Source organism: Ixodes scapularis, unplaced genomic scaffold (assembly GCF_016920785.2).
Source record: "Ixodes scapularis isolate PalLabHiFi unplaced genomic scaffold, ASM1692078v2 PGA_scaffold6__148_contigs__length_123643588, whole genome shotgun sequence".
Taxonomy (NCBI): domain Eukaryota; kingdom Metazoa; phylum Arthropoda; class Arachnida; order Ixodida; family Ixodidae; genus Ixodes; species Ixodes scapularis.
The window spans coordinates 81850429-81877197 of NW_024609881.1; the positions used below are offsets into that span (position 1 = coordinate 81850429).

At 46.9% G+C, this 26769-nt stretch overlaps 1 protein-coding gene and 1 non-coding gene across 2 annotated transcripts in view; one reads left to right on the top strand and one right to left on the bottom strand.

Annotated features, from left to right (window-relative positions):
* LOC8029114 (caskin-1) overlaps positions 1 to 26769 on the bottom strand; it is a 164868-nt gene that overhangs the window by 43451 nt on the left and 94648 nt on the right. Inside the window, exons 10-12 of the mRNA XM_042294605.1 lie at positions 25438 to 25525; positions 22253 to 22416; positions 18522 to 18671 (exon numbers count right to left, since the gene is read on the bottom strand). Of these exons, the coding sequence (XP_042150539.1) occupies positions 18522 to 18671; positions 22253 to 22416; positions 25438 to 25525 (402 nt within the window). The remainder of the gene's footprint in view (positions 1 to 18521; positions 18672 to 22252; positions 22417 to 25437; positions 25526 to 26769) is intronic.
* Positions 8082 to 8154, top strand: Trnac-gca. The gene has a single exon. It is a non-coding gene; the product is annotated as a tRNA-Cys (tRNA).

Sequence of the window (26769 nt, forward strand, 5' to 3'; positions counted from 1 at the left end):
ACCAGGCGGCAAGTAGCCAACCAACTAGCCAACGACACCCAACTTCTGCAATGCCGGAAAACAGAACAGCGACAGCGCGATGATATACCGCTCGTGCATCAACTAGTTTTCGCAGTTTGGAAGCGAACAAGACGTTAACTACTTTCTCGAAACTAACGCGCGTTAAGCTCAAAAGTGTTCCAACGTTAAGAAGTTAACAAACCCGGTTCGTAACAAAGTTATCAACTGGTCAGATAGGGGAACGGACGTCAACGATGGGAACCTACCAGAAGTGCGGCCAACGGTCAACAGGTGGCGCCGAGGGTCAACAAAGAACGCCGATGGCGATTGGCTAGCAAACACAACAACGTTCGAATTATTGCAAAGGCTAGGCTGGACGGAACTCGAAAAACAACGGGAGATTCATTACTCGGATTCTAGAACTCTGACCAAATCGCGTCTCCATGAAAAATTACTAGGTACAACACCTATCCATAGGGAAGTATTCTCTATTCCACGATGTCGTGTTAGCAGACGGATCACCACCAAGCTGGGTTCGGCATAAAACCCCTATCTTTGACTACGGGCTGAGCGAGTAACCGATCAAATATTCAAGCCAAATGCCTCCTCTTTCGCAACCCACTACTTTCAACGATCCCTACGATATTCGTGCACCCACCGGAAGTGGATCAAAAGAGAAAAAAAAACCAATAAAATAAGAAAGAAAACCAGATTGGTCCGGAAACGAGCGGCCGGAGCTTCAGCAGGTAGCAGACGATCTCGGCGTCGTCGCAGCAGGGATGTCAAAACCGAAAACGCGGAGCGAGATGCAACGGAAACAAGCACCAGAAGAGCCGCGACACCTCACCACCACAACCACTCGCACTCGTCGCGGCGCACATTTTCGACAACCAACGTTTCGGCTCAAAGGCCGAAGCCCCGATGGGGACTCGGGGGGAGGGGGGCCCGAGCGCCGAAAATCCCTGACTGGACTCCGGCTGCAAGCCCCGGGACCTCCCCGTGACGTCACCGCCGCCACCCCTCACCGCGCATGCGCGATCACGTGCTCCTATTCCTCCCTCCTCTTCCCCCCAACACGCCACTCCTCCTCTCCCGCCCCACGCATGCGCCGTTAATCAAAACAAACCGAAACCAAACAAAGCGCTTCGTTCGCAGACGACGGAGACGGCTTCCGTTCTTTTCCTCCTCCGCGTTCTCTTCGGGTCGGCGTGTGGTTGTTTCGTCTGCGACGAATTCGGCGCTCCGTCTGCTTACGGAACGCTTACCACTGCGCCAAAACATTGCGGTCGTTTCTGTCCCTTATAACTCATAGCTCCCGGGTAATTACTGTTTTCTACGGGCGGCCAGTTTGAGGCGGTTTATATAAATATACGAAAGGCGCCGGCTGGCACAACCCCCTAAGCCTAATGAAAGAAGCCACGGAGTCGTTTGTACGGATTAAGCAGGAGAAAGCCTGACGGGGCGTTGCAATCCATCATTTAAGAACATCAATTTTTTTATGCCTCGTTCTTTTTTTTTTCTTTTTTTTTTTTGCACAAGTTTCTGTTCGATATCTAGCCGAGACAGGAAAAGAGAGCTCGGTATAAATTAATCAAAAGCGCTCACAGGTGTACCGGTATATAAAAGAACACGCCGCGCAATAAGGAGAGATAATCAATAAAGCAAAGGTGGCGCAAGTAGTTTCTTCCACTCCATGAATAAAAGTTCGCACGGCGCATATCAAAGGACGGGGGTTGCGCGTATAATGCACGCCCGCCTCCGCGGCGTCCAAAATACCTGGCAGGTTCGACCCAAATACCGGAGCAAAAAAACGCGCGCTTGTAAAACTATTTCTTTGTGCGCCTTTTTTTTTTTCTCGCGCTTATTTTTTTATTTGCATTCCTCAAATGTCCTCAAATACACATAGAAAGAATTTTAAAAAAAAGCATGATAAGAAAGCGTTTTGTTCTACGAGACAAATCTGTTTCTCGTTTAAACGCAGCGTAACACATCTTTCTTTTTTCTTTTAGTTAGAAAAAAAGAATCCCAATTAATCAAAAAGTTTTTAGACTAGAAAAATACCGAAAGTGCTCAAGCTATTTGGCGAAAGCTACGGCATGTCATAAAGGGATCAGCTGTTAACATCCGTTCATCCATCCATCCACTAAACTCCGAAAAAAGCGATTAAATATATAAAAATTGAATATACTTTTTTTTTAATTCTTAATTTCAGGTGCGTGCCGCTGTCATCAAGTCTAGCAATGTTAAGAGTACGGATTAGACTAGATCCATCATACAACACCATATGTAACGTACAAAACTGCATTAACACTCAAAGCATCAAAACTGCATATGTAACGTATGTACAAAACTGCATCCTGCCATGGTGTAATTGAAAACATACACCATTGCACGATATGAAAGTACATAAGATATAACATAAATAACATAACTGCCGACCCTGACTGCATCGCTAAAGCGCGAGCCTGTTAAATTGTTTACCGGGTTTAGTTGGGCTATAACTTTTTGTCCATGTTGTTATCGCTTTATCGACCATATCTACACCGACTTTAATTCAGTTTCACTCGTTTGTATTTCACAGCGAGGCTGTACATGACTCATAGGTCTGTATAGACCAACACGCGGCCCTGACGTCATGCAGCTGCGGTGGCGCTGTCGGCGGCACAGCGCATGCGCAGACGCTTCACTCCTCCCAAATTTGGTTTGTGCTCACGCGCATTGCCCACAAAAGGCGGGCTTGTTTGTAAACAGCGTGTCGGTCTATACGTGCGTCATACGAAGCACGTATCGTGCTCACCGCATACGTTTTTCAGTAAAGATTACTGTTGCGCAAGCTTCCGCGGCGACGGCAGCTTGCGACGTGGGGAGTGACGTCACTAGCCTTTCATATGTAAAAAAAAAAAAGTTTTGCTACAGTGAATTTACTTTTCTTTCGTCAATTATTTGGTATAGACCCTTTGCGGTTTACAAACATGAACTGCCGCCTGCGTCCCCACCGACTTTCCGGTCGCACAGTCTTTGCAAGCCTGCTGAGCCTGCTTATGTCACCAGTGCATAGATGCTACACGGTCAACAAAGTTGGAGATTTAACGAGGGCCTTCGGCTGTGCAATATTGCATCTTGGAGCATCCTGCAGCAGAACATCCTGCATTGCTGCACGTGCCTTCTGTTTCTAAAATAAGTTCATTTAAAGATTTTCAATGATCTTCAGCAAGTTTCTAATTGAAACCATACTTATAACTCCACTAACTAGAAACGTAATTACTCGAAAGTGATTAATACACTAATTAGTAATTTTACCAAATGGGCCCTTTGGCAAAAATAAAATAAAACATTAACTTTTTATTTTTTCTTCTCGTGCGATGCGTTCTTTTTGCAGAAAAGATTTGGCTCACGTGTTCAGAAACACCCTCCCTATACATGGATCTTATACAACACCCATTCCCTAGTCGGGTTCGGAGTGAGTGTGCTACGAAACTGCGCAAGTTACTGGCACGAGCGCACTCCCCAAGACCTTGAGTGCAGTTGGGGAACACTTCCCTTCCCTGCCAGGAGAACAGAAATTTCCCTCCAAACTTCACCATCTCGCTGGTTTGTGCACAAGTACCGCTTTTTACGAGCAACCGGTACTCCCGTTTTTCCCCTTCCTGTACCCCTTTCTCAAGAACGTCCATCGTCGTTAATGGAGGTCATAAAAAAAATAACATAAAAGAAAATGTCGGTAACAATATAACCCGTGCACTTTACGAAGTGCGCGAACACAGGTACACGAAGTGGTCGACGAAACTACGCGGGATAAGGAGGAGAGCGACACTAGGGGGAGCTGTTGCCCGCCGTCCAACCAAACGACTCTGCGCAGTTTCATAACGTCCCACGAAAACGCTAAAGAACAAACACATGGGGAGAAAACGGGTGCATCTAGGGAATGTAGGGAACATCCAGGGAAACAAAGGGTTGACGTACGGGTAAGAGGGAGGTAAAAAACGAGGGAGAAAGGAGCGACGGGATAAAAAAAATAACATTAAGAAAATGGTTTGTTTTGGTCGAAACAGAAATGGAAAATAAAAACAGCGAGAAAAGAAAGGCATGCCAAGTTAAAATGTCTCATTAATGCGAAGACAGAAAGGAACAGAAATAACAAGGAAATAAAAAAAAAAGAAAGACGAGGAAAAGTGAGCGGCCTGGCTACATGAACAGGGAAATTGTGTCGACAAAAGACGGGAGACAAAAAAAAAAAAAGGTTGAAAAGGCTGGACAATGACACGGGGGGAAAAGACACCAAGCAGAAAGGGGCTGGTGAGAAAATTACAGAGCAGACGCGAGAGAAACGACTACAGAACAAAACGTGAGCAAGTGGACAAAAAAAAAAGAGCAAGAAAAAAAGAGGACCTTATTCAGAAAAAAAAGAAAACAGAGAAAATAAAGCAGAATAAAACTATACTGAACTAAAACGAATAACGTGGACATCGCCGGAAGAAAATAATAATGAAAGAAATTAGACAGAAACAACCCCCGTGAAACTATGGCAAAAGAAAAAAAGGAAGCAGATTTAGGGAGACCATTCACCGCATAAGGAAGCAGCTAGGGAAGAAGACGTACAGAAAGAGGGTCAGCAGAGACCAACCGATAAAGCTTAGGGACAAACTAAGGTTGAAAAAAAAAGACGCAAGGTCGGGAGACAAAAAAAAAAGAGCCGATGAAATGCACTTGAAGGGGGAGAAGCTCGATGAAAAGGGGAGAGCCACGCAACAACAAAAAAAAATGGACAAGGGAAGAAATGGGGGGAAAGAGAGTGGGGAGAAGGAATCCCCGGGCATCGATTTCGCCGGGAAAAGAGGCGCGCTGGGTCGTCTGGAGCACTAACGCGTCAAAGTCTATGCTCGGACAAACCGACCCCGGTTTGTCCGACAGTCACGCCACCAGCGCCGAAGGAGTCGACCCCGCGATAGAGGCGCATTTTCGTTACAGTTGCTGCTTCACGTCGGATCCCCAGCGAAGCGGACCCTTTTCCAAGCTTCCACTTACTGACGCCGCACGGCTCCACCGTCGATCATGGCGTCTAGGGTGCCTAGATTTGAGAGTGTCTGCAACAGCTCGATGGGAATCACGTGGTTTGTGGGCCGCGTTTGCGATACAAGGTGCGAGGACGAGTCGGAAGGCTCGGTCGCCTACAATCGTCTCTACGCTCCGCGCAGCCCATCCTCCTCGCCTTGCAACAACGCACGCATGCGCGCAAGTGCACCCAATCGAGGTACAAGGTGTACGCCATTATACTGCAGCTATAGGACGGCGGAAACGATCTTTGAAAGCTCCCTAATAGTCAGTTTTCGTAGACAATAGAGAGTCTTCGTAAACCGCGTTTCCCCCTCCGATAAGCCCTTCGCAACGAAAAAGCCGCTACTGCGCCTGCGCGCCAATGACCTTGACTGTAAAGTTCCGGGTATCGTAGTGGGTTGCGGAGAGCGTTGCGCGACGGCGAAAACCAGCTACGAGAATTCCCTAATACTGGCGGCGCCTCCGCTACGAAGAGCGTAACAGCGGAGGGAGCAAAACGGCCTGCGAAAACTCCCTAATAGGGAGTTCCCGTAGACAAGGCTGGCGGCGCGCACGCGCAGTAGCGACTCCTCTCTTGCGGAGAGCGTCGCAGAGGGAGAAAAACTGTGCACACGATAACTCCCTCGTGGACAAGGCTAGAGGCGCATCTCCGTTAAGAAGAGCGTAACAGCGGAGGGAGCAAAACGGCCTGCGAAAACTCCCTAATAGGGAGTTTTCGTAGACAAGGCTGGCGGCGCGCACGCGCAGTAGCGACTCCTCCCTTGCGGAAAGCGTCACAGAGGGAGAAAAATGGTGCACACGATAACTCCCTCGTGGACAAGGCTAGCGGCGCATCTCCGTTACGAAGAGCGTAACAGTGGAGGGAGCAAAACGGCCTGCGAAAACTCCCTAATAGGGAGTTTCCGTAAACAAGGTTGGCGGCGCGCACGCGCAGTAGCGACTCCTTTCTTGCGGAGAGCTTCGCAGAGGGAGAAAAACGGTGCACACGATAACTCCCTCGTGGACAAGGCTAGCGGCGCATCTCCGTTACGAAGAGCGTAACAGCGGAGGGAGCAAAACGGCCTGCGAAAACTCCCTAATAGGGAGTCTTCGTAGACAAGGCTGGCGGCGCGCACGCGCAGTAGCGACTCCTCCCTTGCGGAGAGCGTCGCAGAGGGAGAAAAATGGTGCACACGATAACTCCCTCGTGGACAAGGCTAGCGGCGCATCTCCGTTACGAAGAGCGTAACAGCGGAGGGAGCAAAACGGCCTGCGAAAACTCCCTAATAGGGAGTTTCCGTTGACAAGGTTGGCGGCGCGCACGCGCAGTAGCGACTCCTTTCTTGCGGAGAGCGTCGCAGAGGGAGAAAAACGGTGCACACGATAACTCCCTCGTGGACAAGGCTAGCGGCGCGTCTCCGTTACGAAGAACGCAGCGGAGGGAGCAAAACGGCCTGCGAAAACTCCCTAATAGGGAGTTTTCGTAGACAAGGCTGGCGACGCGCACGCGCAGTAGCGACTCCTCCCTTGCGGAGAGCGTCACAGAGGAAGAAAAACGGTGCACACGATAACTCCCTCGTGGACAAGGCTAGTGGCGCATCTCCGTTGCGGAGAGCGTAACGGCGGAAGGAGGAAAACGATCTACGAAAACTCCTTAATAGGGAGTTTTGGGTCGATCGTTCCGGTAACTCCGATAGCGATACTCGATACTCCGCTGACGCCTTTGCGCCGGCAACGTTCGTTATCGGGTATCGAAGGCATCGGGATGATCTACTAAAACTCCCTAAAGACTGCCAGAAACGACACCAACCCGCTGTTGTTGTTTTAACATAGTTAAATTGCGGAAAAACATATTGGGGGGAATTCGGGCTAACGCCAAGAACATATCATGCCTAAAAATAAAAAAAGAAAACGCGGGGAACGCGGACAGATTTCGAGGGCAGCGGCCCCTAGGTACGAGTTTCGCAGAAAGGAAGAGCTTCTTTGGCCACGGAGTCTTGGAGCAGGCCTACTCAATTATTTTCGGTGGCGGCCCGCACTTCTCGTCTTATCAAATATGCAGCGGGTCACGAAACTACACGGGCCGCTCCGGGGAGGCGGACGCTCGCGAGATTCCAGCCTGCCTCGAGTTCTTTCACATTCACTCTCTGGCATAACTAACGCCGCTGGCGCTCACAAAGCCGGTTGCAGACGCGCGTTCATAAATCGCCGCGTTGTGCACACACGAAAGTTGTAGTGCGGTGTTTCGTAATTTCGAAACAATATCTCCATTTTTTTTTTTGTAAGCATGCACCATGATTAAAAAAACGCTAAACTTCCGAAAAAAAAAAAAACACTTTTAAGCACCTGGATATGACACAATATGTCACAATTTAAAGTTTCTCCGAAAAAGAAAAAGAATTCGTAAAATATTTAAGTCGCGAGACTTGTTTGAGCGATTCCGAAAGATGCTCTTTCTGAGCGTTTGCCTCAAAATGAAAATAATTTCGATAATAATCCAAGCAGAAGGGGAACAAAAGGGATAAAGGACAACCACAAATATTCAAACACAGCTAATGTTTATTTCCTCCATTTGCAGATGAGCGCTCTACCAACTGAGCTAACCAGGAGTTAGACGTCAGAAGAGCAAACGGGTTCTATCAGCTGCCACCAGTCTAACACATGCAAGGGTGAACGGCCTGCATTTTAAGGTTATGATGATAATGCAATTAATGCAAAGGTGCGAGCGAGCTCGACAAGAATGACTAAATAATCCCTAGATTATTAGGTAACAAGGGGGACAAAGGACAAACACAAATCTCTAAACTAATTTTTTTTTTTTTTGGTTGCACACCAGTTACCTATATGTTTTTGGAGGTTTGTGTTTGTCCTTTGTCCCCCTTCTCCAGGTATTATTATAGTCATTCTCCCTATTATTATAGTCCAGAACACTTGCGCCTTTGCATCAATTGCACTATCATGATAACTTTAAAATGCAGGCTGTTTACCCTTGTTGGTGTTAGACTGGTGGTGGCTGATAACACCAGTTTGCTCTACTGGCGTGTAACTCCTGGTTAGCTCAGTTGGTAGAGCGCTCCACTGCAAACGGAGAGGTCCCTGGTTCGATAACAGGACCAGGTGGATTTTTTCGGTGACGCATCAGTCACCTCGCTGTGTTTGGACATTTGAGTGTGTCTTTTGTCCTCCTTGCTCCCCTTCTCCGGGGATTATTATCGTCATTCTTGCCCAGCTTGTTTGCACCTCTGCATTAATTGCATTATCACTGTAAATAATGTCTTTCTTTTGGGGGAAAGCGGGGGGGCGGGGGTAGTTTTATGATGTACCTGTCTTATCCCAGCATTTAAAAAAAAAAGATAGTTCTTTTAGGAGTTTGGTGTCTCTTTAATGACAGGTTGCAAAAAATACTTACCTCACAAAAAAAAATACTTTGGAGTATATGGGTATGATGGGTTTCTAAGCGGTGTTGAAGCTAGACATGGCCATGTCCATTCCATCTTTCTGTTCACTGGCGGCAAGTCACCGCACAGAAAAAGGTCTCCACGCTTATAGGTTTAGGCAACGCGGAACAGCTAGCACCAGTTTTGATTGCAGAACAGTTGCTTAAAAAATGGCTAGTTTTTTCAAACTTTTTTCTTTTCATTCGCCAAGAGACATTTTTGCACACACCCAGCATCAAGTGGCATTGAAATATAACTAGGGTTCGGTGTTTCTGATTTAAACCGAAAAAACCAATAAAGGCGTGCCGAATTTCTTTTGTTGAATTCAGTCTTAACAACCGAAAAAGGTCAGAATCTCAATGCTCAAGGGGGGGGGGGGGGGGTTTCAGTGAGTCACTACTGACCTAGTATCCACTTCCTTTCGGAGGTGGTTCCTTAATGTCCCTTCGTAAGCTTAAGAGGGTTCAATATTCTACAAGGACTTCAGGGGGTTGTTGTTCCTATCATATTGAGTTCTATATCTCTTCTTTCGTGGTGGGGCTTTGTGTGGTTTCCAATTGCTGGAGTTCGGGCATGGGTTTTTCCACATATTTCGTGTGCACTGTGTACTGCAAAGGGCACCTGGAAAAACCCCGAATTTTTTTTTTGTAACACCCTCTCCCAAGCTTTTTTTTGGTTGAGGAGGGCATACATACCATTTAGTTACTGCTGTTTCTTGTAGTCTCTGCTCTGATGATCGTCAAGATGGGTAAAAAAAAATGTGCTGAAAATTACGCAAGCAATTTTCAGGATTTTGAGGTGTGCCCTTCCAATGAAAACAGCAAAGACGACCTCGTTAACCTCATCTGTGAGTACTGTCAGAAGACCATCAAATCGGACCAAGGCAGGGCTGCAGTACGTCTTGCAGAGCACGTAAAGTCAGCTCGGCACGTTAAGCTAAAAGCCGCACACTCCGAACCTGGTAAAGGCAAATGTTATTTCGATCATGTATTTTTGTTATAAGCATTGAAGAAATGAAAAGAAAAATGCTGCTTCTAATGTACTTGCTGGACATTTTGTATAAATAAACGTTTTAGAAATGTTGTTCGGGGAATAGAATGACTGGAACGCAATTTTTGATATAAAATAACACTATTGCAGGATGCTCCTCGATGCAGCTTTCCCATGGCCAGCTTTCTGGGACACGCCGTTTTAGTTCTCGATTCTCACGACACGTGGCGTATCAACCTTGAGCAACCTGAAAAGTGGCACCATTCATTGTTGTGGAAATGTTCGAGGCACGCGCCGCGCGCTACTTCTGGGAAGAACATGGCGTCTGAAATCAAGCTCAGTGCTGCGCTGTGCTGCCATGATCTTCCAAAGGGCTGCACGTTGCATGTGCCTTGTGCATCGATGCGCCTTGCGCTACTTTTTTTGGCAAATAAGCTATCATCATCATCAGTCGCAGACATTTCCCGACTACGCGCTATGCTACGCCGGCGGTCGGTGCGCCAAAGCAAGCCAGTGTCTCGAGGTGTGAAACAACGTCAAATGTGTTGCGTGGTGTTTTCGTTTGATACTTTTTCGAAACGATGCATACGATATACCCTGAGTTTCACCAAACATTAGTTTAGTCTAGGTTTCTGTATTTTGCTTTTAGAAACAAAAAATCTCCACAATTATGTGTATTTTGCCGTTTTGCGTTCAAGAGATAATCTGTTATTTTCTGTATTGCGTATGTTATTTCAGTGATGTGCACCACTAGTATGGTGCAGTTTAGGAATTTGCATCCTCTAAACAAAGAAACACTATCGTTCTTTTTTTTTTTTTTTTTTTTTTAGGGCGCTACCGGCTGTTGGTTAGCAAAGCATTTTGTCTTTAGTCCTTAGTTTTTAGTCTTTATTTATTTGGCTCTGGAGAGCCGCGGCACCGCGGAAAGGCAGCAGTCCGTACCATGGAGGCCCGCTATACCGCGTCTAGTGAACATGATAATGTGATGAGTATATCCACGCATGATGACGACGACATGGATTGTTGGTATTGAGGAGGATGGCAGTCCGATTCGCAGAAGTCCTGATTTCGTGGCGGTGGGTTGGGCAAGTCAGCAGCGAGCTATGGGGATCTGGCACACCGTTCAATCCATGAAGGAGCCCCAGGAACATGATGGCGCTGTTGCTCACTGGGGTCCACTGGGGTCGAAGCATCAGGCTCCAAGGAGGTAGCCCAGTCAAAGTAGAAGTTGCCGCTTCTGAGGAACCAGGGCTCAGATTGAGGCACCGCCTTCGCCCGGTGTGTCATCCTCTCAACGTCGTTGTTGTTGTGTTCTTAATTTATACGCGTATATATGTATCAATAAAATAAGATAGATAAAAAGACACACAATTGAACGGCCAGCGGCGTGCCATTCTAGTTATATTTCTAGTTATACACGCCCTGAAGAATTTTCTTCAGTTTGTGTCTGTAACCGAGCTAAAACTTTACACACACAGGCAAATTCAAAGCAAAATATATACAATGCAAGTGTTTCTGACCCTACATAACAATTGCTTATATTTGAAATCCAGGGCACAAATTTTGATTGTAAACATCTAATTATTATATAGTTATATTATAACCACCACATTCTTCGTCAATATACTGTCACAAACGCATGGTACAAATCTTTTTTTCGATAAGCCTTTGTAAAGGTAGCTTGGCCACAAGCTTCTTGGTGCACAACCGGGTGCTAACTTTACAGGGGCAAAAAGAGGGCCAAATTTGAAAGTCTCGAAGAATAAAAAGTATCAATTAAAATACCGAAATTTTAACTGGGGTGTGTGCTACAAGTCGGTAGCTATTATATTTCTCGGGAACTTTAAGATTTTTTTCATTTAAGTGAGAAAAAATTTTAAATTTTGTCACAGTGGCCCATAGGACCCAATGCAACAATATTATATCGGGCCCAGGAATAAAAAGTATACAATCCTGAAGTTCAAATAGGAATTAAAGGGGTACAACAATGAAATTTCAGCGCTCATTGTTTGGTCGATATGTGTTCAAAAGAGCAGTATCACATCGAACATACCAATATCTTGTTAAAAAAGTCTCGAAAAGGAATTTTAAAACAAATTAAACGATTAGCAAAGAGCACCTGGTGGATGTCGCTAACGCCTCGCTTGTAATGCCCGTCTAGGAACCTTGACAGCTAGTGACGGTGAGTATCTCGCCTCCGGCCACGACGAGAGAAGAGGGGAAGGAGGAACTCCCCTCTTCCCGAGAATTCCTTTTGTGTGTCGCAGAAGTCGCCATTGTCCCCCTACAAGATTATAGAAGATTAACCCGTCACTCAAAATTCGTACAAAAGCAGCCGCTTCGGTGGCTGGAACGACTAGGCCATCCTCTCGACGTCAGCCTCGCCGTAGCTTTGCTCGTCCCGAGACAACCTATGTCACGATTGCGTTGGATGTCACGTGGTCTCCGCTGGGCCTTCTCCGAGCACTTGCCAGAGTGGGCCGTTTATAACGAAAAATACAGCCACCAGGCTCAAAAAACAAACGTGCGATTGTCATTTACGGATATTGTGGATCATATTCAACCTATTTTTGAACACGGCGGGAATATTTCAAATTTCGTTGAAGTATCCTTTTAAATAAGAGTGTATTAGTGCCCTCTATAGATATCCCGGGGAACTTAAGGATTTCTTCAGTAGTTTGGCTGAAATTATTATTTTACTGCATTTCGTTGAGAATAGCCAAGAGAGGGTGCAAGGAGACAGTGTCCAAAAATGCTGGGAATGCTTCAGTCCTTGATGACACGAGCTGTTGAAAAGCGAAAAGATGAGGATGACATCGTCCACGACTTCTGCAGGACCTTGTGCCGGGCGGCCATCCCGCTGCACCAGACGGACGGCCCTCTTGGGGATGTCTTTCGTCGGCGCTGTCCAGCGGCCAGAACCATGCGATCCTCATCCCAGACGTACAAGAAATAGCTCCCCAATGTGTACGAGAGCGACATAGCAGCAATCCAAGACGCCATCCGGGACTTTCATTGCGGCGACCCTTGGCGAATCCCCTGATGTCCGAGGACGCCCTGCTGTTGCTGTGACGATGACATTTTATGACCCTGCTTTACCAGGCAGTAGCACCCGCATGCTTGCTCTGAAATTGCTGCTTCAGTGTAACGATCTAACGATGGCCATGCTTCTGCAAGAAGTTCTACTGAAATTTGGTAAGCAGCTCAATAATGTTTCCATGCTTGTCTCAGATTCAGCATCCTACATGAGGAAGCTTTACCTAGACCTCTGCCAACAAGACCTCGAGTTTGCGGACGTTCATCTTAGCGATCCCTGTCACCTCCTGAACAACGCCCTTGCTGAAAGTTTGCGCTTGGAACGTTTTGCATGCATGCACGACTTTGTTATGCACGTCACAGCGATGCTGATGAGCTCTAGAGAGCTCCGGCATAAATTCCATGCAATGTGCCAGTTCATGAACATGGAGACGAAGCTTCTTGCAACCAGTAACCCTACCAGATGGTTCTCCTTCTACGAGTCACTGCGTGATGTTCTTGCCTACTGTCGCCCCATTCTCGCCTTCATGAGAAGTTGTGATGCAAAAGGCGAAAAATGCAAGAAGCTTCAGGCTATCATTGAGGACAGTGGAGCAACACATGCCCTCCTCATTAAGATGAAATTTGTGAGAGAAAGGTTGAACCCGATTTTGACAATCTTGGAAAAGCTAGAATCAGAGCACACGCTTGTGTGTGATGTCTATTCCTTGCTCCTGATAGAGCTAGGAGGGATCTTCCAGGGGTGGGGAGAGGAAGATTGAGGGTACCACAATGAAGTTGCCAATATGCTAGACCTCGTGGACGAAGAAAAACGGCCCGAACTCACCGCGAAATTTCAGTCATACTGCAAAGTTCTGGCAAAAAGGTGGAACGACAGTGCCATAAGAAACATTTCAGGTAGCATGAGGTACACCGCTGCACTGACAACATTCTGGTTTAATGTGCATATCATTGACCCGAACGTGAGGTTGTAAATGCCTCGTCACTTCTCAATGTACGAGAGCATCTTCAAAGTTGCTAGTGGCGCTGATGCAATTCAAGCCTAGCAGCCAGAGTTACATGAATATCTTTAGTACGCTGTGCTCGAAAACGTATTACCAGTTGTCTATTGGGCGATGAGATTTGATTGATTGCCAACATTAGCTACCGTGACACTTCGCAGCCTTAGTTTGCCTGTTTCAAGTGTAAATGTAGAGGGCATTTTCTACGCTGAGAGTGATAAGCAGAAAAGAGTGGGCACGTGTTAACAAAGAAAACCTCGGCAAATACATGCATGTGTATTATAAATAGGCATAAAGGAATTGTGACTTGATTGGAAGTGGAATGCACGGTTGCTGTGTGGACTCAATATCTCACTCGCTTGTACTTGTGCGTGCATGTATCTTCATTCTTGTTCCAGTTTGATAAATAAACATTCCATTTTTATACCTGTCATTTCATGTTAGCAGCAGAGTTACAACTAGAATACATAATCGCCGAAAAAAGACCAGAAGCGTGTGTAGCGGTATATATATATTCACTCATAAAAACCAAAAATATGCATTCAAAATAAAAACCGAAAAAAGTATGCCAAATGCAAAAATATAAAAACCGAAAACGCCGAACTTTAAATATAACATGCAAAAAAATAAAAATTAAACACAGAATAATAACAACGAAATGTAACATAAAAGAGAACACAAATGAAATACAAAGTATAAAAATAATACAAATGAGATAAAAAGAAATAACACATGCACCCAAGAAAAACTGCTAGCAAGGTGTATTGAAAAAATTGACCTCACAAGAACGACACAAGGGGTTTTCTACTACTAAGTATGGTATTAAAAAAAAGTAATATAACTAGGTCATGCCGAGATTGAAAAGGAGTAAAGTGTACGTCAGACTTTCAGAAGTCATGTGGGTTGTTTCACTTTCAAACGACTGACGTTCAAGCTTTGTTTGTTTTGCTTTTAATTCAATATTTTCAGTGCTGCCGTGATCACAAAAATGGCATTTTATGGGTGTTTTAGTAGTGAAGATGTTTCTCAGGCAGCTCATAGTTTCTTAAATACACCGAGCTTTATTTTGCCTCAGCATGTTGCACCTCTCCCGGTAGGACGCCCCTCGAAGTCTGTGGCACACACCCTCCTAGAAATTCAATGCCATCTGGTGGTTCAAGAAGCAGTTTCGCTTTGGACAAACTAATGACTGTAGCGAAAAACTGCATTTCATCGCACACCGTCACCTTCGCACATCAATGGCGTATGCCGGATTAGTTCTTCAATCACCTCACAATTCTTTTTATGGCGAAGCTGTTTATGGCTGGGGTTCCGTGGATTTTTTGTGCGCGTAATGAAAAGCTCCACGCTCGCACCGTGGCATGCGCACGCTTTCCCTGTATAAAAAATTAGAAGTAAATAACCAAAATAAAGCATGGACGAACGCACGTGCAAGATGCAATTATTTTACAGGCTTTTTCTTTAGAACAGGTACTGCTGCAGACGCCAGCACGTGTCGCACGTGGAACACCATTCCCTGCATTCTTGATGCTTGGGTTTTAGCAATAGGCCTATTTCACTTCTCTCGCCGTAATGGGGAGGCCCATATAGTCAGACTCCCGAAGAGCAACGCGCCTACGAAGATTAACGGTGAGAACGGCACCGAGAATGTCAGCGGTGGCTGCAAATGGCAAACACCACCAATAAAGATTGTGCACAAAACGTCAATTGCGTGCGGCAAACCAGACAAGACGACGAACGTCGCAGGACAGAAAAAGCATCAAAAAGACGCAGGTAGCATACTGCTAAAATGGACAACTTTAATGGAGCATACGCTAAACTCTGTGTCACGTCTGCGTCGCGTGCTAAACAGCTTAGCTGGTCATTCATCTTCACAGAGTGGAATGGCTCAGGATTTTTTTGTTTGTTTCAGTTTTGATGGTACGAGCATAAAAGCTGACCAGCACGAAGCGGCGACCCATAAGCCCGTTTGACCAAATGTCCATCGTCAAAAGGCTTTAGAGGCAAACTTGTGCCAAGAAATTGATTGGACTGCACTCCGAAACAATCGCTTTAGCAGCCGTTGTATCCAATTCCTACATTGTGTTACCCGACATCTCGGATGTACAGGCTTCACGTATCCTCCGCTCAATGGTACCTTCAGCGTCTTCCTTCATCAGCCTCGAGAAGGCCGCCGTTAGTTTGGCGCAGATAACACACCCCTAGACGACGATATGGATCAAGACTGCCAGACTCAATATCGAAAAGGGTCCATACCGGCAAACCCGAAAGCTCGAAAAGTCTCGCAATTATGCTCGCCACGCTTAAGTCGTCATTATGCGCACTTTGTCGCGGTTGTCTTTCTGTTTGCGGAGTCAGGAAAAAGGGGCACAACCGCGTGTGCGGTTAGCATACCTCGGCAAACCTCACTCATGAGGGCCCTCACTCACCCTCACTCACCCTCATCTTCACACGTGAGGTGAGGGTGAGTGAGTTTCTGAACCAGGAAAATTCATGAGCGTGAGGGTGAGTGAGAGTGAGTGAGGGCTGTGAGGGCGGTGAGGGCTGTGAGGGCGGTGAGGGCGGTGAGGGCCGTGAGGGCGGTGAGGACTGTGAGGGCTGTGAGGGCTGTGAGGGCGGTGAGGGCTGTGAGGGCGGTGAGGGCCATGAATGCGGTGAGGGCCGTGAGGGCGGTGAGGGCCGTGAGGGCGGTGAGGGCCATGAGTGCCGTGAGGGCCATGAGTGCGTGAGGGTGGTGAGTGCGTGAGGCGCCCTTCAGATCGAGCATCTTTCTCAGCAATTTTGGTGTTAATGGCGGGTTGTTCTCTAGCTTTCCCTAGATCGACACGAATTGCTGAGATCGGGTCCGGCTCGAAATAAGCAAGCAACTCGGAGCAATTCGAATACGTTTGAAGCGGCTGCATCCAATCAGGGACGCAAAATTTTCACGTGATACCTGGTGACGGTGATGATGACACCCAAAGACTTGGTTCTGGTTTGAAATCGATCGTTTTTTTGGGAATAAACTGTTTCAGAAAGGTGCATCAGTATTCTTAACGAGATTTAAATGCATAAAAACACGTTTATAACGCGTAACTGTGTCTAAATAGTGCAAGAAAAATAAAATTTTATGATGACGATGGCAAATTGCAGCAATTGGTTGCTGCGTGTGATCACGGGCGGCCCGTGTTGCTGGTGTTGCGACGTAAAGTTTTTGGGCGAAATTGCCCCATCTGAAGCTGGCCTGAGTGGCGTGAGGGCCATGAGTGACGTGAGGGGCGTGAGGGGTGTGAGGGCCGCAAGGGCAGTGAGTGGCATGAGGGCGGTGAGTGACGTGAAAGCCGTGAGGGCGGTGAGGGCGGTGAGGGCGGTGAGTGGCGTGAGGGCTATGAGTGCGTGAGGGCCGTGAGGGCGGTGAGGGCGGTGAGTGGCGTGAGGGCTATGAGTGCGTGAGGGCCGTGAGGGCGGTGAGGGCCGTGAGGGCGGTGAGTGGCGTGAGGGCGGTGAGTGGCGTGAGGGCCATGAGTGAGTCAGGGGCGTGAGGGCCGTGAGCGCGGTGAGGGCCGTGAGTGCGTGAGGGCCGTGAGGTTCAGTGAGGGTGAGTGAAGGGCTGAAGGTGAGTGTGACTGTGAGGGTGAGGATGAGTGAGGGTGAGTGTAGCTGTGAGGGTGAGGGTGAGTGAGGGGCCTAGGTGAGTGTGGCTGTGAGGGTGAGGGTGAGTGAGGGCGACCTAAAATGCCGACCTCTGGCGGTTAGGCAGCCCAGCCAGTCGCAGCAGCAAGTACACGCATCGCGGCAGCATTTCAATGGATGCGCTCAACAGTGTAGATGCGCAGTGTGCACAGCCAACAAAGCTGGGCTTGAGGTACAACCCGGGCCTTGCAGATGTTTTATCCAGCGAAACATGCCTGGTCTGTAGTCTGCTTTCGGACAGTGAAAATGTGCGAGCGCTTAGGACAAGGAACCATCGAGTCGCTTTCTGTGCTGAGCGCCACCGATGCCAAAACCGCCCCAGATTCTTGTCTCCATCAGCGGAGGCAAGCAAAAATCCACACCTTCTACAGAGTAAGCACTGAATACAAAAAAATGTGCAATTTGAGCGCATTTTTTTTAGAAACGACTATTCAACGTTTGTTTAATTTAAAGCGTTTCGCTGTTCCCGTAAGCTTGGAATTCTCAGGAGTGGACTGTACTGAGTCACTGAATCCTTCCAGAGTACCGCAATCTATAGCATCCGCTTTGACTGTTTTATTGTAGCCTTCATCGGCCATTTGGCCCTGGAACATATACGGTGGAAAGGGTTTCAGGGATCCCAACCCCAGTTTCTCAAGTGGTCGTGCAGCGAATTACCTCTGGAGTTAGAACAAGCCCAGGTGAGGACGTGCTACCTGAAATCACCGGTGAGACAAAGTTGTATAAAAACAATATGAACAGTGCCACAAAAGCTTGTAAACTAAAGTTTTATGAAAACATCAAACTAATCTCCAATATAGTTCCTACAAAAATAGGTTTTTCTATTTGTTTTGACGCAAAAACATGCTTTCTAAATGCTCACAGTGACCACAGTAAAAAAAAAAAAGTCTAGTTGCCATTTTGGTATTATTAAGCCTGGGAGTTTCGGTACTCTGGGAACATTCAAAGACTCTAGACTGTACCAGTCATAACACACTGCCCACATTGGCATTATATCTCAGTGCAGACTAAATAATGATAGTCTTTTCTGTACAGCAGCACTCGTCGCAGCATCACGAAAATTACTCCCACCGTCTACACCAGAGACTCGTCATCAACACTCCGTACTCTTCCCTCAACTACTGTCTCTCAGGGCTATACACCTTTTTACCTTACGACATACCATAATGGATGCAACAAGCCATCTTAGCCAATCCAATGCTTCACGCGTGCCACGTGATTTTACCCTCCGTGCCACCCACCCAACCAAGTCGCGTGACACACTCCGAGTTACCGGCTCCAGTTGCTCGTGGTGTACCTTGGTGACACGTGGTGAGACAGAATGTCAGCCAAGAAAGGATCCAACACTCACCGACACGCCGTTGACGAGCAGTCCGGCCACATTGAGGGGGGAGAGGACGACCACCTCGGGGGTGAGGCTGCTCATGTGACTACCCACGCTGCTGGTGAGGGTGAGGCTACCCGAGGAACCATGGCTGCCCGTGGATAACCGGTGGGCCACCTGGGAGGGCGGAGGAGGAATGGCCGCCCAGGTGTTAGGGTTAGGGGCGGTCTAAACCACAAGTGCCCAAGCACGCGCCCACCTTAACTCACCAAAATTTTCCTAAATGGAGTACGACCCCCAGAAATGGCCCACTCCTATATGCAACCGAGAGGTTAGGACTGACGAAAAGCGTGAAAGAACTCGTGAACCTTTTGTTACATTACCCAAACATTAGGGGGCGTCGTGAAAATGTGGTTACACGTGCTGCATCTGCTAACACCTGCAGCAGTAGCTGCTCCGAAGCAAAAAAAATAAAACAGGTGGCACTTTGCATGTGGGCTTGTCAATGCCTTACTTTGATTATTTACTTTGCATCTTTCATACAGACAAGGCAAGCACATTAAGCCCCCATGTCCATTTATGCCCCCAACATTTTCCTTGGTGCGTGAGTAATTTGATAAAGGGACTATTGAACTTCTGCTGAACGCCATATCATCCCAAAAGATGGTCCCCCCCTAAAGATAGCCCCCCACTGCTTTCTGTCTCAATTTTATGTTGATAAACAAAAACATACACCACTTTTAGAAATAGCATCACCTGGGTTCAGGCAATCTCTGCTGGGGTGGGTGATACGAGTTTTGACACAAACAATGTGTCTGTTTCTTTGGCAACTTAGAAGGCAACTGAGTAAACAAGCTTGTTTCTTTGCCCTTCAAATATATGATGTCTAGAGCAGCTGATGTAGGCAAGGAACCAAATTGAGCATTTTGGTTTTCTCAGCTTTGACAATGTGTCCTTCAAACATTAGCTAACCCCTCTTTATTTGGCCTCTGCAGAAACAGGAGTGCAAGGTGGGACAACATTTTAGGATATTACGGTACAAAAGAGGACTGCAATAACTGGGAAAAGACCCTTTACTAAGGCAGTGTGACTCGATGAGAGCCCAAAGTCAGCCTCCCCTCGTTCCAGGGTGGAGAATGAAAATCAAGATGATTTAAATCGTAACTTGAATCACAACGGTCTCACTGTGATTTAAATCAAACCTTCCCCACAAAAATATTTCTATTTTTTTTTTAGTTTATCATTTGTTTATTAAAGAAAGAATAAAGATGGGCGGAAGCCGCTTCCACGAAGTCTTCAGATAGATAAGATCAAAGTGGAATCTGTTTCGATTTGCTGAAGTATTGCAGCAATAGAGCTTTTTCATTAACTGAAAGATCAAGTCACTTCTTTTCTAGTATGGCATAGTTTTCATCAAGAATAAAAAAAGTTCTGCTTTACACTGCTCCGTCATTGGGTAGATCGAAGAATCAATCTGCCAGCCATGTCCAAAACATTTAGCGAGAAAAAATAATCACTTTCTTAGATGGGGTGATTTAAATGATATAATTCTGATTTAAATCATATAAATCTGATTTAAATCAAATAAACCCAATATAAACCAAACAAAAATAATTTATATGATTTGTTTAAAAATTTTTTTTTTTATTTCTATCTACCATGCTTATGACGCAATGAGTTCACGCTGAACGCTGACACAGCACCTGTTCCCAACCAAAATAAGACTGCTTCAGATAACTAGCACATAATTTTGTAAAGCGTCTACAAAGGGCTTAAAGGAATGCCGAAGACAACTTGGAAATGTCTCTAAAACAAGTGGCTCAGCTTTTTACCAAAGCGAAAAGAAAAAAAGGGGGGCATGCAAAAGACGGAAGACACAGTGCACACACACACGGCGCTGTTTCTTTGTTTTGCTCTTTGTCTCTCTCTATCTTTTTTTCATTGTCTCTGAAATCATTATTTTCTTCACTGTTTCACTCTTTCTCTGCAGGAGAAAAAGAGACGGTGTAAACAAGGGGAAGTGAGAGTCAATCATGTCATTCAACAGCTGAGACTGTGGTGAAGAAAATGAAGAACTTTTAGTCGAAGGAACAGACACAGAAGGGAATGTCTCCAACTCAGCTAGCTGGTTTATTTCTCAAGCAACCTATATATATCCACACAGCCACTCTTACTTTCCTTCTACACAGATATCAGGTGAGGGAGGCTGTGTCGGTATACTTAGGATGCTTGAGAAATAAACCAGTTAGCTGAGTTTGAGACGTCCCCTTCTGTGTCTGTACCTTCAACAAAAAGTTCTTCATCTTCTGCACCACAGTCTCGGGTGTTAAATGACATGGTTAGCTACCACTAGCTCGCCTGCACATTCAGTCTTTTCACTGAGAATTAAAAGGTTAAAGCGTAAACGAAACGAGGACAACAAAAATAAAAAGACAACAGGACAGAAAAAAAAACTTTCAGCCTTTCCACTCTTGTGAAGGAAGACCAGCAGAGCTGTACTCGATACACTGTGTGCTTCTTCTTCGTCATCGTCTGTTTTTCGCGCTGTTTCCTACGATGAACTCCCACCAACGCGCCCAACTACCCATTCTTCTATTATAGCAGGAAAGGTTGGCACCATCTACGAGTGACGGCAGAAACCATACTGGTTGTGTGCTTGCCGCCGTCGCTTATAGATGGCGGTAGCTGTCCAGGTAGGTTTGTGTCGACATACCGGACACGATCCTGGGGAACCTAGCCCTTAACAGCTCCGCTGTAAAAAATAGCGCCTGTCCTGTTGTCTATGTGCCTTCATTGTCCTCATTTTGTTTGCACTTTTGACCTTTTAAATCAGTGTGGACCAGCTCGTCCAAACCCAAGTTTAATGGAAGGGAGAAACTGGGTGAACGAGAGCAAAACCTGCTACGTAACAATTCCATAGTGCTTGATGTTTTACGATAACTGCGGGAAGCCGGTGCAGAGGCCAGATTGGACGAAAGTGTTGCATCAGCATTCAGCTAGAAACCGTGTCCCTGAACATGAGTTCCACCTAAACACTGGTGCGGTACACTCGCTGATGCAGTACTCTCGTCCAATCTGTGCACCGTGCTAGCCTCCTGCTAGCCTCTGGAAGGGTATGTGAGGAAAGAAAGCCAGCGCTACGGCCTGAAAGTGTTAGTTTCACACTGCCTCTGTGAGAGGTACAAAAGACAGAGTAACAGAGAGGAAGTGAGAGAAAGATGGGACGAAAGATGGATGCAGAGAAAAGAGCGAGGGAAGGAGACAGAGTGAAAGAAAGACAGACTGATGAGAGAGTGAAAGACAGACTGACATGCATAGTGACGTACAGAGCGATGGAGCAAATGACCAAGAATAGAGACAGAATGATAAACAGTGAGAGACAGTGAGGTATTCAGAGAAAGTGAGAGAGCCACAGACTGTGGCACATTTAAAAGGGGAGGGGGGGAGAAGGTCTCCCCCCACCCTCCTTAAAAGCTCAAGGTAAAGTTCTTTTTATTAAAAAAAAATATTTTGCTTTGTTTTTTTAGGGAAAAAAATTCATTGTTTTGGTGGAATGGCAATTATTTCCGTCCGCAACGTCACATTCATGTGTGACATTAAATTCGTTTGCGACGCAACAAATTTGTTGTTGCATCGTGAACAGCAAATTTAGGGGTCAAGCTTGGGGGGGGGGGGGGGGGGGGCAATGCATTGTGTTGCTCCCCCCCCAAGCTTGACCCCTAAATCTGCCTCCGACTAGAGACGGGGACGAGGCTCACCTTGGAGTCGGCCGAGGAACTGGAAGAGGAGCCCCGGCCGGAGTCGAGGCTGGAGCTGGAGTGGCGTGACTCCACGCTGCCCCCGCTGGGGCTGTCCCTCCCGGGAGTGGTCACACCGCAGCCGGGGTCGTCCAGCGACCCCGCCACAATGTAGCAACCACGACCTGCAGACACGGGGGCCTCCTTGTTCAAGGTCAGGGAACTCCAGACAGGGCACGACAAACATTTCTCACTGTTCACTCAACCGTCATTAAAGGGATACCGCAACGAAATTCCAGCGCCCATGTTATCGTCTAAATGTCAAGCACGTTCTGGCCACACCATGAAGGCACCGATATTTTCGCTCGAAAAGACGCCGAAACGTTATTTAAAAGGGATGAACCGAATGTCATTGTGTCGCTCTGAACTTAAAAGCGGCGCAGCTCCGCAGAAAGGACGGTGGCGAGCTGCATGCGCATGTGATCCCTGTCGAACCGGACTCCTGCGGAGAGCGGCAACTAAAGTGGCCAGTTTGTGACGCGTTGACGATGTCAAGTGGCAGAGCTTGTAACCATGCCAGCTTCCAAGCAGCTTTGTCCGCGCTGGTTCAACTGACGTCGCGACTTCCGTGATGCGCCACACTCTCCAATGGCCGACCTTCGAGCGCTCGCTGGAGTCGGTCCTTTGGAACAAAAAAATATAGCCATTTGTTCAAAATACGAGCGTGCAATTGTCATTAGAGGATATAGTTGATCATGTTTAACTTATTTCTGAACGAGAGAGGTATATCTTAAGTTACAATTCAGTATCCCTTTAATACCGAGTAAAACAATAGTGAAAGATGGGCCTTTTTAGAAAAAAGGAAAGCAGTCTAGATGATGCAGCTGCTGGTTCTTCATCATCAGCTTCTTAAGTATAGTGGTCATTATCGCTCTTCAAATCACTACTACCGCAAGGCTTTCAGTTACCTACTGCATGATCACCAATTTCCTACCAACGTCTTTGCATGACACAGGGCATCCCACTTAATTTCAGTTGGGAAAGTGATTTGGTTTTGATGACAAAGTGGGCATCCGGGAGCTCTTTCCCTTACAAGGTCCTTCTGTTTTCTGCAATACTGACCTTTAACTTGTAAGAGTCAGGACAAATGACACTGCATCTGGCTTCTTCCATTTGACTTATTTGGTTTCGCTGGCATGTTGAGATTATGTTGGAAGCATGAAGACCAGATCGTCATGTCAGGTTCGCCGTGTTGGGAGCATCATATTGGGCGCATCGCATGTGAAGCATCACACTGGGGTCCCCATGTTAGGATTGTCATGTGGGAATAGTCATGTGGGAATCGTCCAGTGGAGATCGCCGTACTGAGCCCGTCATGCTGGGGTTAAGTTCAGCAGATCGGGCTCATTTTCCACAATTAATCCTGCGGGGTTTTCCCCTGTGGGGCTCGCCAAGGAGAATTCGGTTGATTCTATTCAACCCGTAGGATTCAGCTTAAATTATAAAGCCTCGTGTATTAAGCCTGGCCTGGGGGTTTCACCTACCGGTTCACATGCAAGAAAAAGTCTACCGTAATATCCCGAGAGATGCCCTACCCCCTCTTTTGGCGAGATTTGCTAATATCCAGAGAGATGCCCCACCCCTTAAAGGTACCCACCCTTACTTTTGCAGCGATTGGTTAATATACCGAAAGATGCTCCTTAAAGGTAACCCACCCCTACTTTTGCCATGATTGGCTAATATCCTGAGAGATGCCCCACACCTTAAAGGAGCCCTGCAAGGACTTTTTACTGTTTTTTAATTTGCACCGAACCTGAGCGCACTGAACGTAGTAACTTAGTGAAACTTTTCTTTTCGCGAAATTCGCTTTACTTTAAAAGTTATAGGCAATTTAGAATTACAAAAACAAGCAAAAAATAACCTCCTTCATGACGTCATAGGTCCTGGCTTGAGTGGCCGTGAACTAGAGCAGGAAGAGTGAGCTCATCGAGCGCTCACGGCCGCCGCACTCCGTGTCGACGGCGCCAGAGGGCGCCACTAAAGCATGTTCTGGATAGGCTGTATGCAGCGGGCAGCCAAAGCGGCTTTCATTGCGCTTGCTGCGCGATTAAGCACTAATTCGGCATGACACTTCATTGGCCACAAACGACAGCAAACACGGGGTAAAGATCAGTTCAGAATGGGAGCCACTTCGCGCAGCCATACCGCGGAACGGCCAAACCGCAAGACAAAGCCTCTCGCCGAAGGCCTTCGGAACGCTCAGAGCCGGTCGGATCCTCCTGTCCATACGACTGCAGCGCCACCGCGTACATCCGGGATTTTTCCGTGTCGGCGCCTTATCCCACTACTCCTTTCTAATATGCGCCGCCTTTGCCACCGCTTGGCGGCGGGTATGTCGACGGGTCATTTCTTGTTTCCGTACTTTATAAACTGCATTTCTTTCTTTTTTTCATCTATAATAGTAAACAAGAACGGCTTTTATAAATAATTGAAACGGTTCGCGCCACTTATATTTTGTATTTCGACCAAAAAGAAGTTTTTAGTGGCTCTGACCAGTAGTAAGCCCAGGACCAAAGACGTCACATTTTGCGTGCTTTCGGTACCGCGGGTCGCCCTCGTCGGTGGGGGAGGTTTCCGTGTCGTCCGGTTAAAATATGGCGCACTGATATTTAGCTACTGTTTCCGTGCCCGCTGGCTTGCCCGAACCCCAAGAGACGTGGAAACCGCATAAAAGGTAGACCCTTAAATATGATTGCAGGGCCCCTTTAAAGATAACCCATGCCTACTTTTGCCACAATTGGCAATTTTCTCAAAAACACCGAAAGATAGCCCACTTTTAGTAAACGCAGTGCCTGGGCCAACTGTGACAGTAGCAAGAGATTAGCGAACACTGCTGACTGGGAGAGAAGGTAACCTAAGCATCATCACCCCTCACTAATACCCACCCCTGCCTTGGCCAGTTGATGGCTGGCAGTAATAACTAAATAAATACAAGTAAATAAATAACTAGTTTAGCAGGTCACATGATTTAGAAATAGCACTTTTTTCACCTCTTGTTGATTGCACACTGAAAGTAAGTCCACTCCTTATTTTTGTCTGATTTTCTTTCAATTTAAGGAGGGCATTCGTTTGGGATAATATGGTACACAGATACAAAGTTAGTTTGGCACCAAGGCTAATGATAGTGACCCAGCAATGCCACTCACCAGTTGGGGGCAGTCCAGGAGGCAGAGGGGTGGTCGGCGTGCCAACCGGGGTACCGGGGTGGCTCTGCGGCCTTGTCAGTGGCGCCATCTGGAGAGATTGGAGGAACACCGACACTTCAGAACTTTGGAACAAGGCAGGCAATACGACGTAAGGGAAAGACACAAATTTCTTTACAAAAACCTTAAGGAGGTGTGAGAGAAACTAGTTCTACTGAAAAGTAACAAATATAGAACAAAAAAGACAAAATATTTAAAGCCCTCGTGTTTGAAAGGAACTGCAGCAAGGACCCACTGGAGTCCCACATGGTGTTCAACAAAGCAGAGGGTCCAACACAGATTGACCACTGCTTTCTTTCTACTAGGTTTAAATGGTTCCCCCCTCCCCCCCCCCCCCCCCCCAAAAAAAAAATCATAACAAGGACGTATTCCAGCCAGGACAAGCAAAGTAAATATGTTAGTAAACTAAGTTGCCAAGTTTTAGCCTGCTCTTTCTATTTTGGGTATTCCATGCATACAGAGCAGTTCATTAGTCTACCAATGAACTGCTCTGACCTATCATACCAGGAAATTATTGTTCCCACTATAAAAGGACATAACTATGCACATCCTCATAAAGCTTAGCACACAAAAAGATCCCTTTTCTATTTATGTCACAGCACAGAACACATCCAAACAATAAAGAGGCAGCCAAACCAAAAACAGAAATCACAAACGTGTCAGTGGTGCAGGTCATTGCCTTTTTCGTTTCCTCCGAGCATCCCATAAAACAAGGAACACAAGAATCTCAGACAAACCCCACTAACAGCCACAAAAACACGAGCGGGTAACAACAACACATGCCCACGACAAAGAGAGAAGCCGGGGAGACTCTTCGCAAACACCCACGACACACCCACAAAACCCGCCGGTCCCAGATGCCAGGTCTGCCCGCCCGCCCGCAAGCCAAGGCCAAAGCCGACCCAGAAACGCCGCACGCAAAGAGGGTCAGCTGGGCTATGGTGCCGCAAACGCATCCCTCGTGTCCCAGGTATCCGACAACATAACAAGCCGGTTCCCGTGACATCAACTGTAGCCACCTTAGGGACCACCCTTTATGTACTTCAACAGTGAACACATCAATCAAAGACATGTCCCAGGTGCCATAGCTGGACTTACTCCCAGTTTGAAACCGTTCTCGGCGCTGAAGCTCCGCCGCAGCAGCCTCAGCCCCTTGCGGAAGACACCGACCGTAGACTTCCTCCTGGAGATGCGTTCACCCTTGTGAGAGACGGAATCATCGTCGTGACGACGGACGCTAGGGTGACAGAGGACACCCTGGGAAGTTCCTCCGCA